Source organism: Myodes glareolus, chromosome 16, assembly GCF_982192425.1.
Source record: "Myodes glareolus chromosome 16, mMyoGla1.1, whole genome shotgun sequence".
Taxonomy (NCBI): Eukaryota; Metazoa; Chordata; class Mammalia; order Rodentia; family Cricetidae; genus Myodes; species Myodes glareolus.
In genome coordinates, this window is record NC_142041.1 from 64,857,735 (window position 1) to 64,881,023 (window position 23,289).

Below are 23,289 nucleotides of genomic sequence, written 5' to 3' on the forward strand. Positions count from 1 at the left end.
GATGGTGCCACAGCAGCTCACTCCAGCGAAACAGCCCGGGGAGACGATGACAGCTCAGCTACTCCACACCAGCACGGCTACACCCCGAGCACACCTGGTACACCAGGTCCTGGCGGAGATGGCTCCCCAGGCAGTGGCATTGAGTGTCCAAAGTGCGACACGGTTTTGGGGTCCTCGAGGTCTCTTGGTGGTCACATGACTATGATGCACTCGAGGAACTCATGCAAAACCCTCAAATGTCCCAAATGTAATTGGCACTACAAATATCAGCAGACTCTGGAGGCCCATATGAAGGAGAAGCACCCCGAGCCAGGAGGCTCTTGTGTTTATTGTAAGACTGGACAGCCTCACCCCAGGCTTGCCCGGGGAGAGAGTTACACGTGTGGCTATAAACCCTTCCGTTGTGAGGTTTGTAACTACTCTACCACTACCAAAGGCAACCTCAGTATTCATATGCAGTCTGACAAGCACCTGAACAATGTTCAGAATCTCCAAAATGGCAATGGCGAGCAAGTGTTTGGCCACTCTGCCCCAACCCCCAATACCAGCCTTAGTGGCTGCGGAACACCCTCCCCGTCCAAACCCAAACAGAAACCCACCTGGCGGTGTGAGGTTTGTGACTACGAAACCAACGTGGCGAGGAACCTCCGGATTCACATGACCAGCGAGAAACACATGCACAACATGATGCTTCTGCAGCAGAACATGAAACAGATTCAGCACAATCTGCACCTGGGCCTGGCCCCGGCCGAGGCTGAGCTTTACCAGTACTACCTGGCTCAGAACATTGGCCTGACCGGGATGAAGCTGGAAAATTCTGCAGACCCTCAGCTCATGATTAACCCATTCCAGCTGGACTCAGCTACAGCCGCTGCTTTGGCACCAGGACTTGGTTAGTACTTCCTATTCTTCGCTGTTGTCAGTCTTGAATCACATTTTCATACGGCCTCTTGTGAGGGAGCAATAACAACCTTGGGACAGGTCACTAGAAAGGGCTTCCTCTTAAAATGCATTGGCAAGCTGTCTCTTGTTTCGACTTCAAAGCTAAACTAACTTCTGAGACCAAAGAGTTAAGGGATTAGTGATAGCATGGAAGAAGTTAGCAAATTTTGTCCACATTTGATAGGTTCATTAATAAATGCTAATTTACATAACTTAGTTACCATCATTAGCCATAAGCTTGACAGAATTTGCAGGTTCAGTTTGAATGATTATTCTTCAAGATATCAAACTTGAGGTACCATGATTTTAATTAAATATTCTTGAAAAATATTTTAATGCCTGCGATTGCTCATAATTAAACCTACAATAATACCACTCATTACCTCATCCAGGTATTTGGGAGTACATTATCAGCAGCCAGTGCAGAGCTAGATAAATCCCATGGAGCTTTAAGACAAATGGGGAAATAACAATTAGTGTTTCTGTAAGTTTATCTAGGCTCTTAAATCACACTCATGTGACTGTTTTGTTATGGTATTGATCAACTTTCTTGTTCTGGAAAATACAAATTTGAGAATGACATCATCGTGCCCAGTAGGAGTAATTAAAGCTATCTGATGAGGGAATTTAGAAGTTGAAAGGGATGATTGTAATTGATCCTGATTCAATCCTATTACAGCTTTTTATAGTATAAGCTCTAGAGAAAGCACATTCCTCGTCAGGCAAGACTTTATTTTACATTCTTTTGTGTGTACTGTGTTTTCTAGTCTCTATTTTTCCTTTTAATTTTTCTTCCTGTAGTAAATAATGAGCTGCCGCCTGAAATCCGGCTTGCCAGTGGTCAGCTAATGGGTGATGACCTGTCCCTCCTTACTGCAGGAGAGCTGTCACCTTATATCAGTGACCCGGCGCTGAAGCTATTCCAGTGTGCTGTTTGCAACAAATTCACCTCTGACAGCCTGGAGGCCCTGAGTGTGCATGTGAACAGCGAGCGCTCTCTCCCTGAAGAGGAATGGAGGGCTGTAATTGGAGATATCTACCAGTGCAAGCTCTGCAACTACAACACACAGCTCAAAGCCAACTTCCAGCTCCACTGCAAGACTGATAAGCATATGCAGAAATACCAGCTGGTGGCCCACATCAAAGAAGGGGGCAAAAGCAATGAGTGGAGGTTGAAGTGCATTGCCATTGGCAACCCTGTTCACCTCAAGTGCAATGCCTGTGACTACTACACCAACAGTGTGGATAAATTACGTCTGCATACCACCAATCATAGGCACGAGGCGGCCCTGAAACTCTACAAGGTAAGCAGTGCCATCCATTTTCATTGGTGCAGAATAGCAAAGGGCACTCACCATTTTAGAGTTTGGCAAGGAGAGGGCAGGCGTAAGGGTCCAGATGCACAATTCCTGTTACCGTTCTAAAGGTGTGTGGAATAGACAGCAGTGAAAACAAGGGATTTGCACCTTGCCCTATTTCCCCCTATCTCAGGGCATGGATGGCTTCACTGGCTTCCTGCAATAGAGTAAATTTTTCTGGATAGTGTCACTGTGAAAATACTATTTTAAAGTTATGTTCTATTTGTTGTTTTTACAAAACAAAAATATACTGAAACTAACTGTTAATGGGGGCAGGAGCAGAGGATACAACTGGTCCTCTATACTGTAAATGTAATATTTGTTTGATGATAAACAAGAAAGACCCAAACAGGAGGTTTCTCTGTGTGTGTGTGTGCTCTGCTGTAAAATAAACCCCACACCACCAGTTGTAAGTCTCTACGAGGAAACTTCCTTGTTCTTCTGTTTGATTGTTTGACCAACTAGCCAGGCCTCTCCTCCTCCCCAAAGGGTGTGGCAGACATCAATATGCGCTTCAGATGACAAGTACACTGTTATCTTTGCTGAGAGAAACCAGGCAGATGTTATTCATACGTGACAGGGATGAGCAGCAGCAAGTATTGCACAACCGTCCTGATGTTTTCTGAACCCTAATGACGGAAGAACTTATTTTCTCTAGTTAGTTCACTGGATTGCCTTGATCGTCTTGGTTCCTGTACAAGTGTAGCACATTCATTTCTTTGATGAATAACGTGGTTACTTATTAAAAAAAAAACCTTCTTTTGTCTAGAAGATATTAAAATTCAGAAAATATTGCAAACTATTAGTCACTGTAACAAGCTCTAAATATGATTACAAAATCCATTTTGCAAGTGTTATCTATTGATTTATACTAGAAATCAGTGATAACTATACTATCAAGAGTCAACCAACAATTATTGTACCTATAGCTTTACTAATGCTATTTAAAATTGCAAACACAACAGCAAAGGCAGATGTGGCCATCTGGGTTAGACTCGGGAATTATTTATTTGGATTGGTTTGGTGCTGTGCACTTGGGTTGTTCCTGTTTAAATTTTAGATAGACGTACTATGCACAAAAACCTCCAGTCTCAGTGTGAGAATTTGTAACATTGTTCCTGCATTATTGGCACTCTGTGGATCGATAATGAAAGCATTAGATTTGGGCTGCTCAGTTTGTGGGGAGTGCAGGCCCTAATGTAAGATGGAATGCTTCTACCTCAATGTTATTGAAAATATAATATAAAGGATTAATTGTATTATAATTCATGAGTTTTGCAGCAACAGTTGACAACTGTTCAATTGCCTACTTCTTTTTTTCCTGTTGATACCTGACCTATTAAAAGTTTTAGAATACCTAGGAGAAAAAAACAAACATTAAGTTTGTATAAATAATAGATTTAGACCCTGGGAGCTATATAGAATATTCATGAACTGTGTTTATATTCACGCAGTTCCTCTAACACTTTAAATTAACATGTTGTGCATAGGAAATATAAATGTTAGATTTTTCTATTTTATTACTCTCAGATGGGAGCTGAGTGAAAGGGAGAGTGTTATTGTTTATATTCTTTAAAAGGGTTATTTAATCAAACTGTCTGATAATTCTTTATATGTCGATAGGTGGTGTGTCTGTGTGTTTGTGTGTGTGTGTAAATTCATGCAATTCTTCCCATAAGTATGAGTTGGCCACCTTATTCCTGTAGGGCCATTTACAAAGTCCAGGGTTCAACTTGAAGTTCCTTTGGAGGGACAGTTGGGTCTTAAATTCAAATCAATAAAGACCAATTATGATAAATACTTGAGTCTAAAGAACACTGTAATACTATGAGCACATTCTATCCCACAAACATAAAATGCATAGTTATTTTAAAGATTATGCAAGAATATAATGTGTACTTTCTGGTTGTGTATCCCTTAATTACCCAAGTATATCCAATATAGTGCTTAAATATGGTCAGCAGACTAAGTTATTATGTAAAACATTGCACTAAATTCAAAGAATACCAAACATATTTGAGTACCGACCACTGTTATTGACAATTCAACTATTTTTTGCATAGTTCTAGAAATAGTCAGAAGAAACACTCCCAAGTTGTTATGTACTGAGCATGCTATTTCCAAACTCAATTCAAAAACAATGTAATTCAGACAGAGAACACTTCAAGCACTGTGATGAGGAGATTAGCTTGGCCGGCTTGTCTCAGCAAAATAAAATTCGTTTATAAGTAACATTAATTGCTTTTAAATGAGAAACCTAACAAATTGGCTTGGGCCTGGAAAAAAAAATCATGGTTTATCACATGGCTTAAATATTAAAATTAGACATAAAATAGTTGCAGAGTTAATAACTAGACAATAATCTTCTCTATAAAATTTATTTCCATTAATAGTTTAATTTGCACCATTTTACATTGTGAATAATTTAGACATTAGAGGAATGTGGCAAGTTACAGTTGTAAGGCAGATACGGAGCTACAAGGCAACAGCTTTGCTCATTATTGACAACATATTGATTCATAGCACTCTAACCATGGCGACGTGTCAGTTCAGTCTGAATAAAACACTCTACTCACAGTGTTGTCAAGCTGGAGAAGCACCCCCTGAAAGAACTATGTGCTTCATTCCGCTTAAGGAGGTTAAAAGTTAAAGGTCAAGGGTTAGTGTGAAAGCATCATCTGCCGAGCTGCTTAACTTTAAACTGATCAATTTAATGAAAATCTGTTTTACAGATGTTGTTTTAATGTATTTGGCAGGATTTAGTCAGATTTAACATTAGACGAGGGGTAGTAAAAATTATTTTTTTTTATTTGACCAGAAAAACACCTCTCCTTTTATGTTTAAGGTAGATGGCTTGTGGTCTATGGTATTTTGGCAAAGAACCCAGAGGCAGAATGTGTTGATGATGTTTCCATATGGACCCAAATAAAAAAGAAAGAAAGACAAAGAAAAAAGAAAGAAAAACCGTATGTCTAATGCTAAAGATGACGGAAAGAAAAAAAAAAACCTGTGTTCACTTTGGTATAGTATTACTTTCCTTAGATTTTTCTGAAAAGCAACTCTGTTATTCAAAAATCTTCCTCGTTTTTTTCAAGAGATGGTCTATAAAGTTCTAATGAAACCTTAACTTGACATATTTTTTATCCACAAACTTTAATGATGAAGGAAAACTGATCATGAAAAAATGAAACAGAAAAGAAAAATTATGCATTGCCCTTAATCTTTCCAGCTAGGGCCTGGATGAGTATTTAAAGTGAGCCGAATAATGCTCAGTGTGCAGACAGTTAAAACTGGTTAACGTCCATATACGTGCATGTGTAAATACATAACAGTGGTTTAAAGAGAGCTCATTTACTAGACTGCATTCTATTTTTTTAAATTTCATGTTTTTATATTCTCTTAAAAGTTTTAGTGAATTGCTTTTTACATACTGGGATCCTTACTAAATGTTCGTATGACGTAATGAACTAATGAGTCGACCAAGGAGTGTATTAAAGGACCTCTTTTACCATCTCTCAGTCTTCCTTCTGAAAATGTATTGTAATTTGCTCTGCTTCTTAAGTGAGCCCTGGCATTTTCTGAGGAGTCCAGTGGAAAGTTGTAATGACAACCACTTAGCATTATACATGAAAGTTAGAACTATCAAGGAAGGCTTGGGCAATATTCCAAAATACGCTGGCATATGTTCTTGGCTCTATGAGGCTGGCTTTTCTGGCCAGCCTTGCCTTAACTATTTCCCTGTGTGGACCATGCCCGCGCTTAGCTGTCTGTGTCCTCAAACAGCCCGCCTCTTCCTGTGTGAATGTGTGAGTGTTCACAACTTTTCTGGTTCAAAGTCAAAAGCTTAACTGCTTGAACTACTTTCCTCCCTGCTTCTGCTAGAAGCAAGGCAAAGCCTATCTGACTTCCTCACTGCTGTATGCTATCCGGATCTCACAAAAGCTAAAAGCCCTCAAGCAGTAGTCTGTCTCCATGGTGAGTAGAGGCACACACTCAAGCTTATTCCTAGGTCCTTCTAGGGTGACATAGATCCAAGGAATAGTTTCCAGTTTTACTCTTCATTTATGATTTAGATTAAAGATCCAGGCTAAGAACTAAAACTGAAGGTGAGGGGAGGAGGGACAGTGAAGAGAATTCAGTAGACACAGTGAGGAAAGCATGTGCAGAGAAAGCAAGAAAGGGAATGATTGGTCTCGCCTGCCCTGTTCTGCTCTTACTACTAGAAAATATTGAATGGTTTGAAGCTATCGGTGAGCCACAGGTAATTTTATAACCATACACCCAAGTCAAATACACCAGCCAGGTACCGTGTTAGTCAGTGACATCATCGTTCTTGTGTGGTGGTGAAAGTGTCCAGAAGATGGTCCAGTGCGCAGTGGGATCGAGATCATATGTGAAGGAGATTGCAATATGGGTGTGCTCTGAGAAATCCAAACAAGCTCTTCTTATTCTTATCCTAGGCATTTGTTTAGACGAAGAAAGCTGTTTAAAGAGATAAACGAAGCCATTCTTTTCCCTGACTAAACATTAACCTGAATATGGAAATATTTTTGTACTTTTTGTATTAGTTTCACATGAATGTTCATTTCAAGGTTGAAAAGCAGTGTGAAATTTAATTCTGGTTGTACAATTTTGTTTGTGAGTAATCACAATTCAAATTATTCCATTGTATTCTCATATTAAAAGACAGGCAGAGGTTGAAAAAGTCATTTCTACAGTAGAACAATCCATGCTTGCATAATACTTAGAACTAATAAATACACAGATCAAATAAAGAGGAACTGGTTAGCTAATAGTAACTAATAAATCACGGATGTTTTTAGATCACACGGTAATTGGCTGGCCCTCCCAACTGTACAGCCTTCTGTTTCTAGCATGACGTTGTCTGAAGCACAGTCACGTGCAAAGCAGGCTACTTCAGCACAAATGTGGACTTCTGTCACTGTGCTCGTGTGGCACGTACTGAGTGCATTGTGAGCTGAGAAGTTGGTTTTTACCTCCAAAGTAAGAAAAATAACCCCAAAGTTATTAAATATAAACAGATGGATACATATTAATCCCTGCAGAGGTACATTTTAGCCAAGCTTATTATATCTAGGTCAAGGTAAATAAAATAATGATAGTGTCTGAGATTGTTATTAAACCTAGGCAGAATTTTGTAAAAAAAAAAAAAAAAAAGAAAAAAAATGTATCGTCCCGTCCCTTGTGTCTTTATTTTCCCTAACCCGAGCTCCTGTCATTCGCCTATGTGTATGACTGCTCTGCTTCTCACCCAGATCTGCTCATGGAAGTACCTCATGTTGCAAGATTAGCTAGTTTCCTAAGCAATTCTAAGGAAGCATTCTTAATTCTTTTAATTAACGGGGAAACAAGAAATTCTATAAAAATAGAGAAGCTACTGTTGTAAATGACTCTCTATTCTTTTTCAGAGTGAACTGTTGTTAATATATTTGCTTATCCTGGAAGAATTTCTACGTTAGGGAGGGTGGGGATGGATCAGGACTGAGGGACTCAGCTGGGAGTCAGGGCTAGGAAGAGAGTTCCCTTTGCTAAGGCTCCTTTCATTGACAGTTTGTGAATACACCCACCCCAGGCACACACAGCACTGCTACTGCCTCGGTACAACCCCCCCCTAGGAACCCGGCCAGGCCAGCAGCTCGGCACTACCATTAGTGCCAGGTCCCAGAAACACACCCACTTGCACTTGGTGATTCACTCATTTCTGTCTTTTGTGCTCATTCTATCTAACCTGGAATGTTGGTACATTTTATCCCCAAATATCAAATGGCTTATCCATGACCTGTCCTAAGTTCGCTTAGGTAAACTAAATAAAAGTGTTGTCCCGTAATTCTGCACGCAGGTTTCCTTAACTTCCTGTTTCCGTCCCTTTCCCGAGGAGCTGGTCTGCAGTTGTTGTAGTGCTCAAAGGGCGCGGGGCTGGCTCACAGCAGTGCAACCACAGTCATATGTTAGGCAGGCCTCTTACTGCTGAAAGGGTCTTGGCCTGGGGTGGAGTGAGGAGGAGCTGGCATGTGCATAATGACCACAGTTCTGCTTCCAGAACATCTGGCCTTCCCAAGTCCTACTGCAGATGCTTTACCAAGTTTGCTTTGAGTCTGCGCCTATGCTGAGGGGGAACTCTCACAAGATGTGGAGATGTATTCGTCAGTCAGACAATCCGTGCATTAGAGGCGATTTCTCCTCGCATTGTCAGTGGCTTTCAGGAGAGCTTGAGAGGATATGATTTATTTAAAAAGCGAATCAGGACCACGGAGGTATAGCAACACCTCACCATTAGGCGGGTTTTCACAGACTCCATAACCTAGGTGGATCGATTGATGCCGACACAGGGTCGTAGCTTCATCTGCAGAGGACCTAGATGATATGCTACTTCTTGTCTCCAATAATCAGGGAAGCGTTTATTGAGCACTTACTGTGTGTCAGACTTTGAATAGACCAGCATGGGGAGTGTGTCCATTACTGTGGTGAATGACGAGCCGGCTTCCCAAGTGCTGGGCGGACACGGAGTTTTCTGAGCCTGTGTTTTCAAACACTACTCTTTACAACTGTAAGTTAAATTTGGACCCAGGGACATTCATAAAAATTACATGTTTCCTACTGTTTTTAACCATGCTTAGTCCAGAATCTGAATGTGCCGGCTATCTTGAATTGTCCAAAGACACACTATAATCCTGTTTGTGTTTCTTGACAGACTCTCTATTGCATAACATTTTTATCATCTAAGATGAGAATTATGTTAAAAATTTTAACCCAAAAAGAGTTTTCCTTGCTTGACACATTCATAGTTATTTTTCAAATACAGCATGCTGTTGCTATGTGTTGTTTAAAAAAATAAAAAAAAAACTAGGAAGAATGTCCTGTTACAGCCTGAATCAGCCTTTCTACAGAATCAGGATGATGCTTCACTATAACCCTGGAAAACATGGAAGGACAGTTTACACAGCAGTCAGGGAGAGTTCTGCCTGAACATTCCTCATCATGTTGACTTGTTATAAAGTTATCAGGACAGATGAGTTATACACAGCAGTATTTTGTTTCATTTGACTCAGCAATATTTAATTAATATTCTGATGCTTTGTAAGTCATGGTGACACACACTTATAATGCCAGGACTTGTGGCACTGAGGTGGGAAGGTTATGAGTTTAAGCCCAGACAGATTCATGGTAAGTTCCTCTTGGGGGAAGGAGATGTAAGGAAACAAATCGGTTATGTCTAGGGATTAGGAAAACTAGGATTGCAGCACATATAACATATTTTATATACTGTTTATATGTATAATGTGCACATAAAAGTATGTGGTAATAGATTCGCCTAAAGCCTATCAGTGGAAATATTTGATAGCATAGAATATACACTGGCCTCTCATCTTTGAAAAGTATTGGGGTTACATTTGCCTTTGTGTCTGTTGTATGTACTTCTTAGTGGACAAGGCATGTGGGTAAAACATCCGTATTAACACATCCACACTTACATTGATAGAGGCCAGAGGTATACATCAGGTGTCTGACCCTGTTGCGCTCAACTCTTATTTACGGAAATGGGGTCTCTCACTGAACCTGAAGTTCATGGATTCAGCTAAGCTGACTGATAAATGAGCTTCATGGATTCTCCTGGCTCACCCCTCACCATTCTCCAGGGCTGGGGTTACAGGCACACACCACCAAGCTAGGCTCTGTATGTGGATGTGCAGAATTGAAACTTAGATCCTTTTGCTTGTGCAGCAGGCATTTTAGAGACTGAGCTGTCTGTACAGCCCCCCTTCATGCATTTTTAAAGAAAATACAGAGGAAGTATAGGACTGAAGTATTAGATACCTGGATGTTTGAAGAAAAAATTAATGAAAAGCAAAGATGACCGTGGAAAGAGACCCAACTCTATGGTGACACCACTTTGGAGAAAACCTTTTAAAATTTTATAATTTGTGACTATGTATTCTGATGCAAGAGATCTTCATTTAATGGTAGAGTTGACAGTTTGCTGTCTCTCTTTGATTGATGGGGATATTGATATTGGGGAGTCTCTTTCCAAAAATATTCCTTCTTTTAGTTCCAGGTGGTCTATTGACAATGAAGCGATCTTGAGATTTTATTGTTCCATTTTTTTTTTGCCTTTTACAATAGCACTGCTTTTTGAAGAAAGAACATGTACTGACCAAAATTGTCAGTTAAATGCTACATGTCCATTGTCTCATCACTCTTCCAAGAAATTCTACGCGATTATTCACATTCAAGTGTATATGGAGACCAAGATTCAGAAGTTTTTCAGGTCCTCACAGAAAGGGAGATCCTGGTCTTGAGTTGTCACTCTGCCTGTCCAGCCCAGGGCCGGCGTACTTGGAGAGATCCCATCAATAAACAAACCTTTTTTATATTTGAGGACTGCAAAAGCAGGGAAGGAAAGTAGAGAGGCTGATGCCTGATAAACTTTACCACTTTGTCTTCAATACCATCATGTTGGGTAGCATTTTCAGGGCTCTAAATCAGCAGATTTTCTAAAAGTCTAGGCAGGGAGAGTGGGAACTGACCAGCGGGCCTGGATCCATGAATGCCACGTGCTGAAAGGACACTTTTAAACCACTGATCTATTATCCAGGAGGGGAAACTGGTAGTTAAGTGGTCACCTGAGTATTTCTTGTCACAATGGAAGTCTTTTGCTTTCAGCAACTTCCTTGGATTGGCATTTTGTGTGCTCGGTGTATTGAACAGGATTGACTAATCGAATATTTATCACTTTTAGCGCTGGAGCTTACAGGGACTGCTGGTTAAGCCCCTTTTGGAGGCTGCATTACTTCATTCAGGTCACCAGGGAAGCCCAGCAGTCATGCATTAATGGTTCCCCACTGGCCCCGCAGAGGAGATGGTGGAATGTGCCTCTGTGATCATTCAGGGGCAGCTGGAGCACTCATTCAATCAGAGGCTGAGCCACCTCTCTCTTTTTCCTAACAACTTTACAACTCCTGGAGGAGGCCTGAGTGCATGTAACCCACTAGAAATGTTTAAAATATCCTGTGATTTTGAGTCTTAATTTCACATTTTTATATTTCATTTCTTACTTTGAACCTTGTATGTTTTTATGAACCTCATTTATCAGATCCTACCTTCTGCTCTTGCTCTTTCCTTTCTATTTTACCTTGAATTCAGCTTTTTGTTGTTAGTCTTCATTTTATTTAAAGAGTCCTAAGACTGTACCTCAGTCTTAGGCAACAGAAGTTGAGGAACAACCTTTTTTCTCTTCAAAATTTTGCCAAATAATTTGCTGTAAACCTCAGTATCATGCTAGAACTTACAATGGCTGGTCATGGAGATATTTGGAAACTTTAACCTAGCTACTTGACCAGTGAGATTTGTTTAGTCATTCACATTGATGTTGCTGATCACATTTGTTAATGATATGTCCTTTATTGGAAAGTGAGATTTGTCTGGGTTTTGGAAGGACAGACTTGTTACTGATGGTGAAGTCTCTGTAGCTGTTGTGTGAAAAGCAGGTAAGGACATCCTAGTAATGATACTGGGTGTGTTTTTCAAAGACATAAGATATTTCTAACTGTCAATCTGGCAACCTTGGGGATAACACTAGCTTTTTGAGGACATAAATTCTCAGGGACTAAAACCATCCAGTGTTCAACTGTGAGATATTGGCTAGTAAGCTTAATTGCCATCACTTCTGCAGTCAGTTGCCAGCCATTTTTGTCTACGTGTGTGCAGCCCTCACCAGAACTTTTCTACAGAATTATTAATGATGTTTTTCTAAAGATTCAAAGCCTAAATGGGAATTATTTGAACATCATTCTGTTGTTTAGCATTTACTCTGTTGGTGGATTTATGTTACACAATAATTGAAAAGGCTGAAAACTTTTTTGTTTACAATGGAATGTTAAATATTACTGTCCTTTACTAAGAGGCCTTCCAATATCTTTTGAGAAGTAATTGATGAAATCAAATTATTTCTCAAATAAAATGTCATCATTATTATCATCACTACCATAGCAATGAGGAATGGTAGTCTCTAGAGTGGACGGATCTTCAAGGAAAAAAATACTATCTCATTATTGGATTCTTATTTGTATCATTTTTGTTAAAAAAAATCAAATAACTAAGACAGAAATTGTTTGCTACTGTAGAAGCATTAAAATTTTCAGTGATTCCTTAAAACTCGTCTCCCAGTCTGGAGCAAGCTTTTTTGTTGGCCGCCAGTCCACAAGCAAGGACATGGAGACTTTTTATTAGTTATGGAAGTCTGACCGTTAGTTTAGGCTTGTCCCCAACTAGCTCTTGTAACTCAAATTAATCTGCTTCTACCACGTGGCATTTTAGCGCTGCCTCATTTCTGTAAGTCTAACTTGTTCCTTGTCTCCTGGCATCTCTTATGCACCTTGATTATCTCTTCTTGCTCTCTCTGCTTAGAAATACCACCTATCTCTCGTACCTAGCTATTGGCTGTTCCGCTTCTTATTACGCCAATTATAGCAACACATCTACATACCGTGTACAAACATTCTATGGAACACAGTCTCATAAACAAATTCTTTAAAAATAGATGGAAGGGTTTTGTGATTTGAATCTGGTGTCTAATATTCTGAATGCCTGTTCCCCCAATGATGGCACTTTGTTAAGAGACATTGAGACGTGATACTTGACTAAATGAGGTAGGTGGATCCTTGAAGAGTGTATTATTTTTAACCACTTCCTATTGCTGTTTCTGCTTCCTGTCCCACCCTGATGTGAACTCAACTGCTTCATCAGGTCTTTTCACCATTCATGGGCTTGGCCTCCCTCTATGTCTGTGAGGTAAAAGAAATCTTTCCTTCTACAAGCTACGTTCATCCAGCATTTTGGCTGTAATAATACAAAGTTAGCCAACTCAAAAGCAAATTTAAAAATAGCCTTTCTTCAGAGTAGTAACTCAGTCTTTGATCTGCTTAATTTCTTAAGTATTTGAAATCATAAAATGGCTCTTCTGAAGACCTTTTTAGACTTAGAATATTTTTTTAATGTTTAGGTAGAGGTATTTGTGCCTTTAATTCATACAACAGCAAGTGACTTAATTTCCCAACTGTCCAAGTTTTTCTGATTTTACTTAGATGTGTGTTTCAAAACAGATTGGCATTTATCATCGTTTCCTGTGAGCACCTGTAGTATGTACTGTGTCTCTTTATCCCTTTGGGGCTGTGGCTGCTCCTTTAATGATAGCAGTTTGAAAATTTTAAAACAATGGATACAGAAGCAATTCACAAGAATCAGATATACATATAAATACGTTTATACTTTTTTCCAAATGAGCAATTTACTTCTTTCAGTGAATGAAAAAAATGTGCATATATTTCAGATCAGATATGTAAGTATGTAAGGTTGTTAAAAAAGATAAAAATAAGAAGAAATTGATACTTGATTTGATATTTCCTATATGTATTCATGAAGCTCTACTTAAAAGAACATTACTCAAAACCTGTAGCAAAGTATGTGTGTGTGTGTGTGTGTGTGTGCGACAGAGAGAGTTCTCTGTATGAAAATGTATAAATTTATAAAGATCATGAGTTAATCAGTAATTTCCTGCATTTTGTTTTGAAGTAGATGGCAGGAATTTCTTCCTGTACACTGTGTTTTTGACCTTAGAGATAATAAGCCTTTGATGATAGTGTGTAGGACTCGGCAGCAAGTACCAAGTGGTTCTGAATGTACACATGACTAATCAAAGGTTCAAGGAGCACTGTAAGATTTGGTGAAAGTGATAGGTTCTCTAAAAACTAAATGGCGCCACTCATGGCAAACGGAACCTTCCCGCCATAAAGAGGCAGATCCTGAACCTAGTCTTGGAGAAAGTTGTTTTTCACACAAGTGTTTGTACTAAGTCTCTTAATTTCTTTTCTTTTTTTTATTTTAAAGTAAGTGTTTCTCAATTTCATGTCTACATAGTTAGGATTGTATTCTTTTTTTGGTCTGAAAAGAACGTATTTCACAAGATACTCAGAGAGATTGAAACCCATGCACTCAGACATCCATACAACATCTTAAACTGATCACTGTGGTTAATCACCAAAGAAGGCAACAATCTTAATGTTTAGGCTTGCAGTTATTGTGGAAACGGTGACAAATGACCAATGAAAATTTTCATGTTTTAGCAGAAAGAAACGTAATTTATGTCTCAACTTCTAGTAGGTTCGGCTTGTGAAGAACATTGAGTCTTGCCTCAGCTTTACTGTGCCTGTTGGCTTTTTAAATTTTTTATTATTAGTAATTGTAAGGACTTGATTGAGATGCAGTTCATACTCCGTGCATTTCATCTATTTAAAATGCAATTGAATAGTATTTAAAATATTCGCAGAATTATGTAGCCATCATTATAATTGACTCTTGAATATTTTCCTCAGCTGAAAAGGAAATCTTGTACTAATTTAGTTGCCCACAACCATCCCGAACTCTCACTCCCATGGCCCTAGGCAACAGCTAATTGCTTTCTGTCTCTATAGATTTGATTATTCTGGTCATTGATATAGATGCAACCACAGTGTATGGGATCCTTTGTGAGGTTTCCTTCACTTAGCATAATGTTTTCAAAATTCATCATGTTTTAGCATTTTGCATAGTATCTTCTACTTATCTTATACTTATTTTGTTGTTTTTACTTCATGTCTATTATGAATCATTAACCTACAAACATTTATATATAAATTTTGTATTTATTTCTCTGAGTTAGGTACTGTGCAGTAGGATTTCAAAATGAGTAATTACCAATATCAATTAGATCTTTTATTACAGTCAGAGTATTCTTATACTATGCTTGGTCAAATCAGTGCCAACTGTCTTTTAAAGAATACTTCAAAGACTTGCCTAACATGTCTTGAGTTTGGTCACTAGAAACATGTACACACACACACACACACACACACACACACACACACACACTTTAAAACCTTTCAAATTTTTCTCATTATTCCTATGATACTTTTCATTGTCTGTTCTCTTCCAGCCAACTGCTTTAGTGAGAAAATTTAATAATAACATTTATTGAGTGTGTATTCAGTAGCAACAAGATAGCTTGCTTTTTGTCTTAAGACTTAAAAATAAAATTTCTAATCATATATATGTATGCATACCTGTGTGTTGAATATGGAAACATTACTGCAGATGCCTGTAGAGGCCATAAGAGAGTGTCAGGTTCCCTGGAGCCCAAGTAACAGGGATTTGTGATCTATTGATGTGGGTGTTGGGAAATAATCTCTTATCCACCAAGCCATTCTCTATCCCTACTAAAATGCTAGATATTGTTGCGGGATATTTGATCACACTGTGACACCCCAAGACTATTAATAAAGTTAACCTTGACTCATGGGGCAGAGCCAGCAGCAAGCTAACCAGAATTAGCCCTAGAGAAGACGGGATTACTGTTAGAAACGATGAGACGATGCACAGGAAAGAGTAGGGAGGACTCACTGATGCATCATAAGTTCTCTTATCGATAGGTACAGTTACTAGGAAGGTTTGAAGATGAAATCATTGTAAATAAAAACCTAATTGATTATACAAACTCACATATAATAACTGGTAATGCTGATGACTAAGTTTGATTGGAACTCAGTCTGGCTCCAGACCCAACATCCGTGATCAGGACAATTCATCACAGTAAAGACACTTCACTGGCACATTACCTGTCCAGGAGAGTTCTGTTGATGGCAGAAAAAGACGGAAGTAAAGATGTGATTGCTCATGGCAGGGGTGTACCCTTAAGAGGAAGGAGAGAACCAATGATGAGCTAGGTGGAGGTTAAGAGAAGGCAAGTTAGCAAACTTTACCCAGCAAAATACAAGCTTCACCTTTTGGAAATCAGAATGTTACTATTCATAGATGTTCATATATATTCATAGTATAATTTTTTGCTCTCAGAAAATTAAGGATTTATTTGAGTTGTACTATATTTTTGAAAAGTATCTACCAATTGAATTTCATGTGAAACTAAAAGTTGATATGTTTTAAGAATGCTTTTATTGACTAACATATTTCTGTTAAAATAATATTTGAACAATACACAGACATTTGTTTGTCACATTGGTAATCAAATCAAAACAAACAAACAAACAAGCAAACAAAAACACTCTGCTGGATTCCAAAGAGAAATAAGACAGCCATAAAGGGAATATGTTGGACTTCCTGTCCTCAATAAACTCACCACCTTTTAAAAGGAACTATAGACCATCTCTGTGTTTTCTTTTCCTTCGCGGGTTAGCCCCATCAGAGCCTCTCTGTGTTCCAGTTTTAAGGAATGACTTTGGTAGTTTATATAATACGTTTAGCAGGGTTTGTGCCTTCCTGGATGTAGGGAATTTATATGTAGATTTCCTTTAGTGCTTCAGAAAAAGACCTTGCAGAAGTCTGAGGAGCAGTGGCTGTATGATTCCACAATTAAAAAAAATGAAGCTAATATACCAATAAAAGGAAACGTAAAGTCTTCTGTCCCCTTTGCCTCTGCCACACTACCTATGTGGTGTCTACAGTGTGTTATATTTGTTTTTTCATAATAATAAGGTTATAAATGAACAAATATTTCAGTAAAGCTATAAACAAATTAGTATTTCTCAGAGTATTACGTGCAACAAGGAGGATTATTTCTTCCTTTTATAGGTATGGAAAATAAATAATCAATTTCTTATATTTAATATAATAATCAGGGTAAGACATCCTTAATATTTTTTTCTGTAGCTCTTCTAGACACAACCCTAATAGGGATTAGATTCAAATAATTGCTAATTTTCCTTGAGGTTTTCAATTTTCAGAGACTTGTTCTTCATAAAGATTGTTGACATGGGCACCATGAGATCAGGCATTAAGTTGCCAGTGATCCTGAGGACATGGCACAGTCCCCTGTATTTACCATGAAAATAAATTAAGAATATATTCTGCAGGAAATAATGATAATCTTCCATATTCTTTTATGTAAAAGATTCTTCAAGCGGCTTTTGTTAGTTGGAAACAGAGAAACTGAACCATAGACTGATGAGTTCAGCATGCGTGTCAATGAAAACTTGATTAGATTAATAAACATAGACAATGGTTTCACTTTTGATGGCCCCTATTATTAATTAATTAGGGGTGAGGTGTGAAGAGAGCATGTGGGGTAATATCTTAGAAAGTCAATGAAAGCTATTCACAGCCCTCTAGCTTTCTGCACAGCTTCAGAAAAGTTTAAAAGAAAGTCAGATTCAGACATTTTCTGTCTTCAGTTATCAGAGTGTCAAAATGACATTCTCCTCTTTATGTGCTACTTCGGAATTATTTTTGTGCCTTAGTTAGTGTATTAGTAAAATGAGGGAGACTTCCTCCTGCCCCTAAATGAATTCTATAGTTCTTAATTAAATTACAAAACTAGCCTTAAAGACAGTCTTCTATGAAGGAAGCTTTTCCTGCATGTGTTGTTCACTGTGCCGGGCAGCACATCTCTGCTACTGGCAGTGACTTGAGTATTGGGAACAACTTCTGTCTTGTTATTTGGAAGGTATTTCATTTTTAATTTCTGTAAGTACTAATACACCTGCAATTAGTTCTGAAGAGCCATTTGCACCTTATCTCCATCATTGGTCTTCAGATGGAGTTTGCTTTGAACAGGAATGCAGTTATATCCATCAACTTAAAAAGGGCGACTGCAATTCACAAAAGGTTTCGGGTGTCTTTTCTTCAATGTGTTTCCACTTCGATATCCATTCTTTCCTAGAACTTTGCCTACAGAAAACGAACCATGCATAACACTTTTAATTCTAGTTTTCAAGTCTGTCAAGTGAGAATTTGCCAATGAGCAGTTAGGAGGTGAGGCTCACTGTTGCACAATAAACTTCTGGAGCTTTTGTGTCTGACGTTGCATTTACTTTAGCCTGTGGGATGTTATGCTTCCCACACCCCCAAGCTAACTTATGGCTTCTGAGTGACAAATAGACTTTTGAAAAGGAGAATTAACTTAAGACTTTTTGAAATCTGCATCAACTTAATCACATCTGGTCTTCAACCTTGAGTTTGTGTCTAGGTTTAACAAATACCTCTTCTTAAACTACTAATGTACTTATATGTCACTTTGTGGAATCTTCCTTTTATTTGTTTGTTTAACCCAGGACTGTATGTTCATGAAGTTTCCCTATATATATATATATATGAAGGCAAACGAAAACAAAAACAATAAGAAACCCGTTTTATAGAGAACTGTCTGAACTACCTATCTTAAATACCTTACTTCATCCACTCATTTCCTTTATTTGTTTACTGAGAGCCTGCTGTGCCAGGACACACCAGGCAATAAGTATCAGGCAACATAGATACAGGTCTTGCTCTGGCAGAGCCTATAGTTTAGTAGGAGAGATAGAGAATCATTAAACTTATAATCACTTCTAAACAAAGAATACCTATTGACTATTGGAAGCAAGTAATATAATGGCACTTGTCTGTGTTTGGTTTGGGGCACTTGTCTGTGTCATCAGTACCTTGCTATTTGTACAAATGACTTTTTCAAATATTGGGAGTAAGGGAAGATCAGAGACAATTTTAAGAAAGCTAGGGATAGAAATGAGGTGATTTCTTTTGATATTAGTAATATAAACCTTGTTGTCACTGTATTATTATTATTATTATTATTATCATTATTATTATTAACGTGTGTGTCAGCAGGTGCATGTGCAGGTCAAAGGACAATGTCAGCTATAATTCCTCAAGAGGTGCCCACTGTGTCTATTGACACAGGGTTTCACAGTGTCCTGAAACTCCGCTGTGTAGGTTAGGCTAACTGGCCAGCAAGCGCTGGGATCCAGTTTCCTCTACTTCAGAATCAACATTATGCACACCATTCCCCCCATATCCAGCTCCTTGTCCGTGGGTTCTGGGGGCTTTCACTCAGTTCCTCGTGCTGAAGGAGAGCCCTTTACTGACTGAGCTTTCATCCAAGTTTAGACACGAAGAATTTTAGAAGCACAATTGTCAGAAATATTTTCAAACATTTAGAGTCTTGAGTTGCCATGTAAAAATGTGTGATAAAAATGTCTTTACCTCCAACCAGCAGATTTGAACTGAATGTAATACAGAGAAGTAGAAGAGATGAAATTGACCAGGAGACTCCCTGGTGAACTTCGTCCAATATACTAACCCCAAGGTCATAAACTCTGTTAGTGTACTCTAAATAGCTCCATTTAAATATACAGTTGTGACTGTCAGCCAAAATTGGGGTGCTCTTTAGAATGGTGTAACTTTCTTGTACATCTGAAGTTTCCAGAAATAATGGGTAGTAATGGTAACTTCAGGGCCACTAACATTTACTCTCCGTGGTTCAGGAATTCTCACCTAGTACTCTCCTCTGATGAACACCCTTCAGGGATGCGGCCTTTGCTGGGATCTGTTCCGTGAATCCATTTCATGTATTGTCCCTGTCTGATGCATCATTTTGCCCCAAAGGACGGGAGTATGACATGTTTTTGTATATCAGAATCCCATTATAGCAGGATAAAATGCCAAGTCTTGACAGAGAAAACTTTCTTAACAGGAGTGGTGGTTCATGCCTCTAAAACCAGCACTCAGGCAACAGAGACAGGGAGAGCTCTGTGAATTCCAAGCCAGCCTTGTCTGCACAGTAATTTCCAAAACAGCCAGACTGTGTAGAGAAATCCGGCCTCACAATAAACAAGCAAACAAACAAAAAATAGATAACTAAGAAAAACTGCACTTATAAAAGAGTTCTTTTGTACTGTTGTTGGAGGTGAGCAGGTGAGATAAGAACCTATTTTCTAAGTGCTGAATTAGAAAAATACTCCCCTCAATACAGCTGGATGAAAGTTTGTAGGAATATCTTTTTAGGGGAAAATATTTTAGGATAGTGCTTCGCCTGATTGTGGTTTCAGAAATCCACTTTCCCTGTATAGAAAGATATCTGTAGGCCATAGATATATATTCTATTTTCTGAAGAGGAATCTTATGGGTCTCGGGAGAGTCGACTTCCACCGGCCTGCTGGCTTTCATGCTCATTTATAGCCTATTGTAATGATTCTGCAATTCTTGTGTTGTCTCTCTAGTCTAGGAAGACAGATTCTGAGGTTTGTTTTTAGACCTTTACTCCAGAAGCGTAAATGGAGATATAAATGCGTGAAGAGTAAGTAGTGTACATGCATGGATGTGTATGTGCAGGGCGCTTCATCCTGCTTATGAAAGATACTGATGATTTTGCTTTTATCTAAGACAGATTTAGTGAGAGCCACGTTAGCATCAACGATAAAGAAGCAAAGAAGAAAATCAGTGAACAAAATCTGAAAAAAATAAACCAAAACCAAAACCAAATGTACAGCAGAACGAATACTGTCCCGGGGTGCTATCTTAGGAATGTCAGTGTATTTGGTTATCTGTGAGTTTAGATTTCAAACTTCGTGTTTCTTAAAGCACTGCCTATTTTGTAGATCAACCTGAAGCCTTCTGTCCGCTCTGCACTAAATAGAAGCACTGGGCTTTAAACATGACTCCATGGTAAAATAACTGCTTTGGACTCTAGTGGAATCTCACTGGCAATATGGTTTGTAATTTATGGAAGATCCCAACAAAATACAACTCCTCTACAGACAGAATGATTAAAACAGAAAATTTATTCAGCAAATTAGGTTAAAAGCAAAATCAAACCAATTATTTCAGGATTTGTGAATAATTTGATGGTTTTGATGACTTACTGATCAGTGAAGGATAAAACTACTTACCCTTCTGGAGTATAATCAAGTATTGGGTTAATTTAAGATAACACCCAGCATGTATGAATACAGGAAGGGAATACAAATTATTATTATTATTATTATTATTATTATCATTATTGCTTAAGTGAAAGAATACTACATTTTGGTTTGGTAATGTGACATCAAGCATTTTAGTCTACTATGACATATTAATCTGCCTCTTATGATAGTACAAATATAAAAGCATTTCATAACCATAAACTATTCCTACCAGGTAGCAATGCCACAAATTAAAGCAGTAGTAGATTTGGATTGCGGGCACTGATACGAAGCATCTAGACACTGGAGGGGTGACGGGGCTACTTCTCTGGCTGTTGTTCATCTTGGAGGCTGTGTTCCAGTTGTAGCAGTTCCTCCTTCCTGTCTCTTCCTCCGACTTTTGCATAACACTCCTTTTCTTTTAGTCTTCCTGCTAGTGGCGTGGGAGAGCTGAGTGAACTTCCATACAGAGTGGTCAGACATGAGTAGTCCATTGCACAAAAAATCATTAAGTTAAACCAGATAGCATTTTTAAGATAGAAAAGAAGTTTTGCTAATTAGCGAGTAAAAGCCAAAAGTGTGTTCTTTATTATGTAGTCTTTACTGCTTTGATAAAATGAACATTAATAGCAAGGACAAAAAGTTGTTCTGGGATTCAAATATGTTTATTTTCTTTATTTATGATGCTTTAGGTAAATGATGATTTCATATATGCAGTTTTACCAGAAACCTTGGTATATTATGTGTCATATGCATCGGTCACTGCAGTCATGTTGATGCCGTGCTGTGCTTATAACCATGAAGAGAACTGGGACCTGGAATCCAGGAAATTATAGTACAAAATCTGGAAGAATTTCACATCAAAAGTCCTTTTTAGCTTTACCGATGGTGTGAGGTGGTAATATAGGTATTATATTAACAAATTTGGCTTTGCCTGTGTTTCAGTGATTTCATATTCTGACATTTATTTATTTGATTGTTTGTTTCTTTGTTTATTGAGACAAGGCCTCATTGTGTAGTATCTCTGGGTATCCTAAAATGCTCTCTGAGATCCACGCTAGGCTAAGAATCATAGAGATCCATCTGCTGGAATTGAAGGCATGTGTCTCCACATCTGGATGTATTTCCTTTTTATAACCTATGTAACAGAAATGTTCTGAGAGGACGCTGCAAGGAATAACAGTTATAGATAATGGAAAAGTGTGGTTAAAACTACAATGAGAGTATTAAAAAATATTTCATCCCTTTGGTAAGGTATCTTTCTCCACTATGAAACTACAGTATTTTTCCAGTTATGTATGTTTTAGCCTGGAAACAGGCCACTTTATAAGAACCTTTATGAAGCCAAGAATTCAAAGTTAATCCAAATTCTGAACCCCGATAAGCGGAATATATAAAAATTCTTAGCAAATTTCTTTCAACAGCATTCATGAGACAGGAAAAGAGATAGTTTATTTTGACTCCAGCTCAGGTCCTGACATACAGTTGAATTCTTAGCATCCCGATGCTTCTGATTGACAGGGAGTACCTAGTTGCAGCTTTTCTAGCTCACTTCTCCAGTGTCTGGAAGATTACATTTGACTGCCCCAATATTAATAACCAGATTTGATCTTAGGCCTGTCCAAGGCCAAGCAGACTGGCCAGGTCAGCCTGTTTGTCTGTGTGCATGCACTGTGACATCTACTCAGAGTGACAGGTAGAGGGTGGGGGCGGGGTGAGGCAAGGGTGTTAACCTTCAGCTCACTAAAAGAAGCCTCTTCCTGCTGAGAACAAAGAGCCCCAGGGCTTCCATCCACCTTTTCTTCCCCTCCCCCACCTTGGGTTTTCACTGCTCACTCTATTTTCCAAGAAGATGAGAGCTATTGAAGGGATGCATTTTCAGAAGAGGTACACTACTTAAATAATTTGTATAAAAATGTAGTGATATGCATTCCCGCTTTTGTTCACAATTTTCATTCAGCTTTAACAACCTTTTGTGGGGGTTAGCTCTGCTTTGCTGCGGACTTCACTAGCCATCCTAAACCATTGTATTTCTGAAATGCCCCGAGTTTGTAAGCGCCTACCTATCTCTGCAGAAACATTCAAGACATGTTTTTAAAGCCTGCTAAAATAACTGATGAGAACCCACAGCTCCTCGTATGTTACCATAAAACACATGAAATAAACTTTTTTTTTTTAATCTTACATCTTTCTGGGTAAAAATTCCTAAGAAGCTATTTGGTTCCTAATTGATTTTCTACGTCAGTTGTTCA

General features: G+C 38.5%; 1 protein-coding gene across 2 annotated transcripts in view; it reads left to right on the forward strand.

Moving 5' to 3' along the window:
* Positions 1–23,289, forward strand: part of Zfhx4 (zinc finger homeobox 4) — a 185,742-nt gene that overhangs the window by 24,095 nt on the left and 138,358 nt on the right. Inside the window, exons 2-3 of one of the 2 annotated variants that reach the window (XM_087897245.1) lie at positions 1–892; positions 1,744–2,246. The exon at positions 1–892 is cut by the window's left edge and continues 1,741 nt beyond it. In XM_087897245.1, coding sequence (XP_087753371.1) covers positions 1–892; positions 1,744–2,246 — 1,395 coding nt within the window. The remainder of the gene's footprint in view (positions 893–1,743; positions 2,247–23,289) is intronic. The other variant, XM_087897246.1, reaches the window with a different exon arrangement.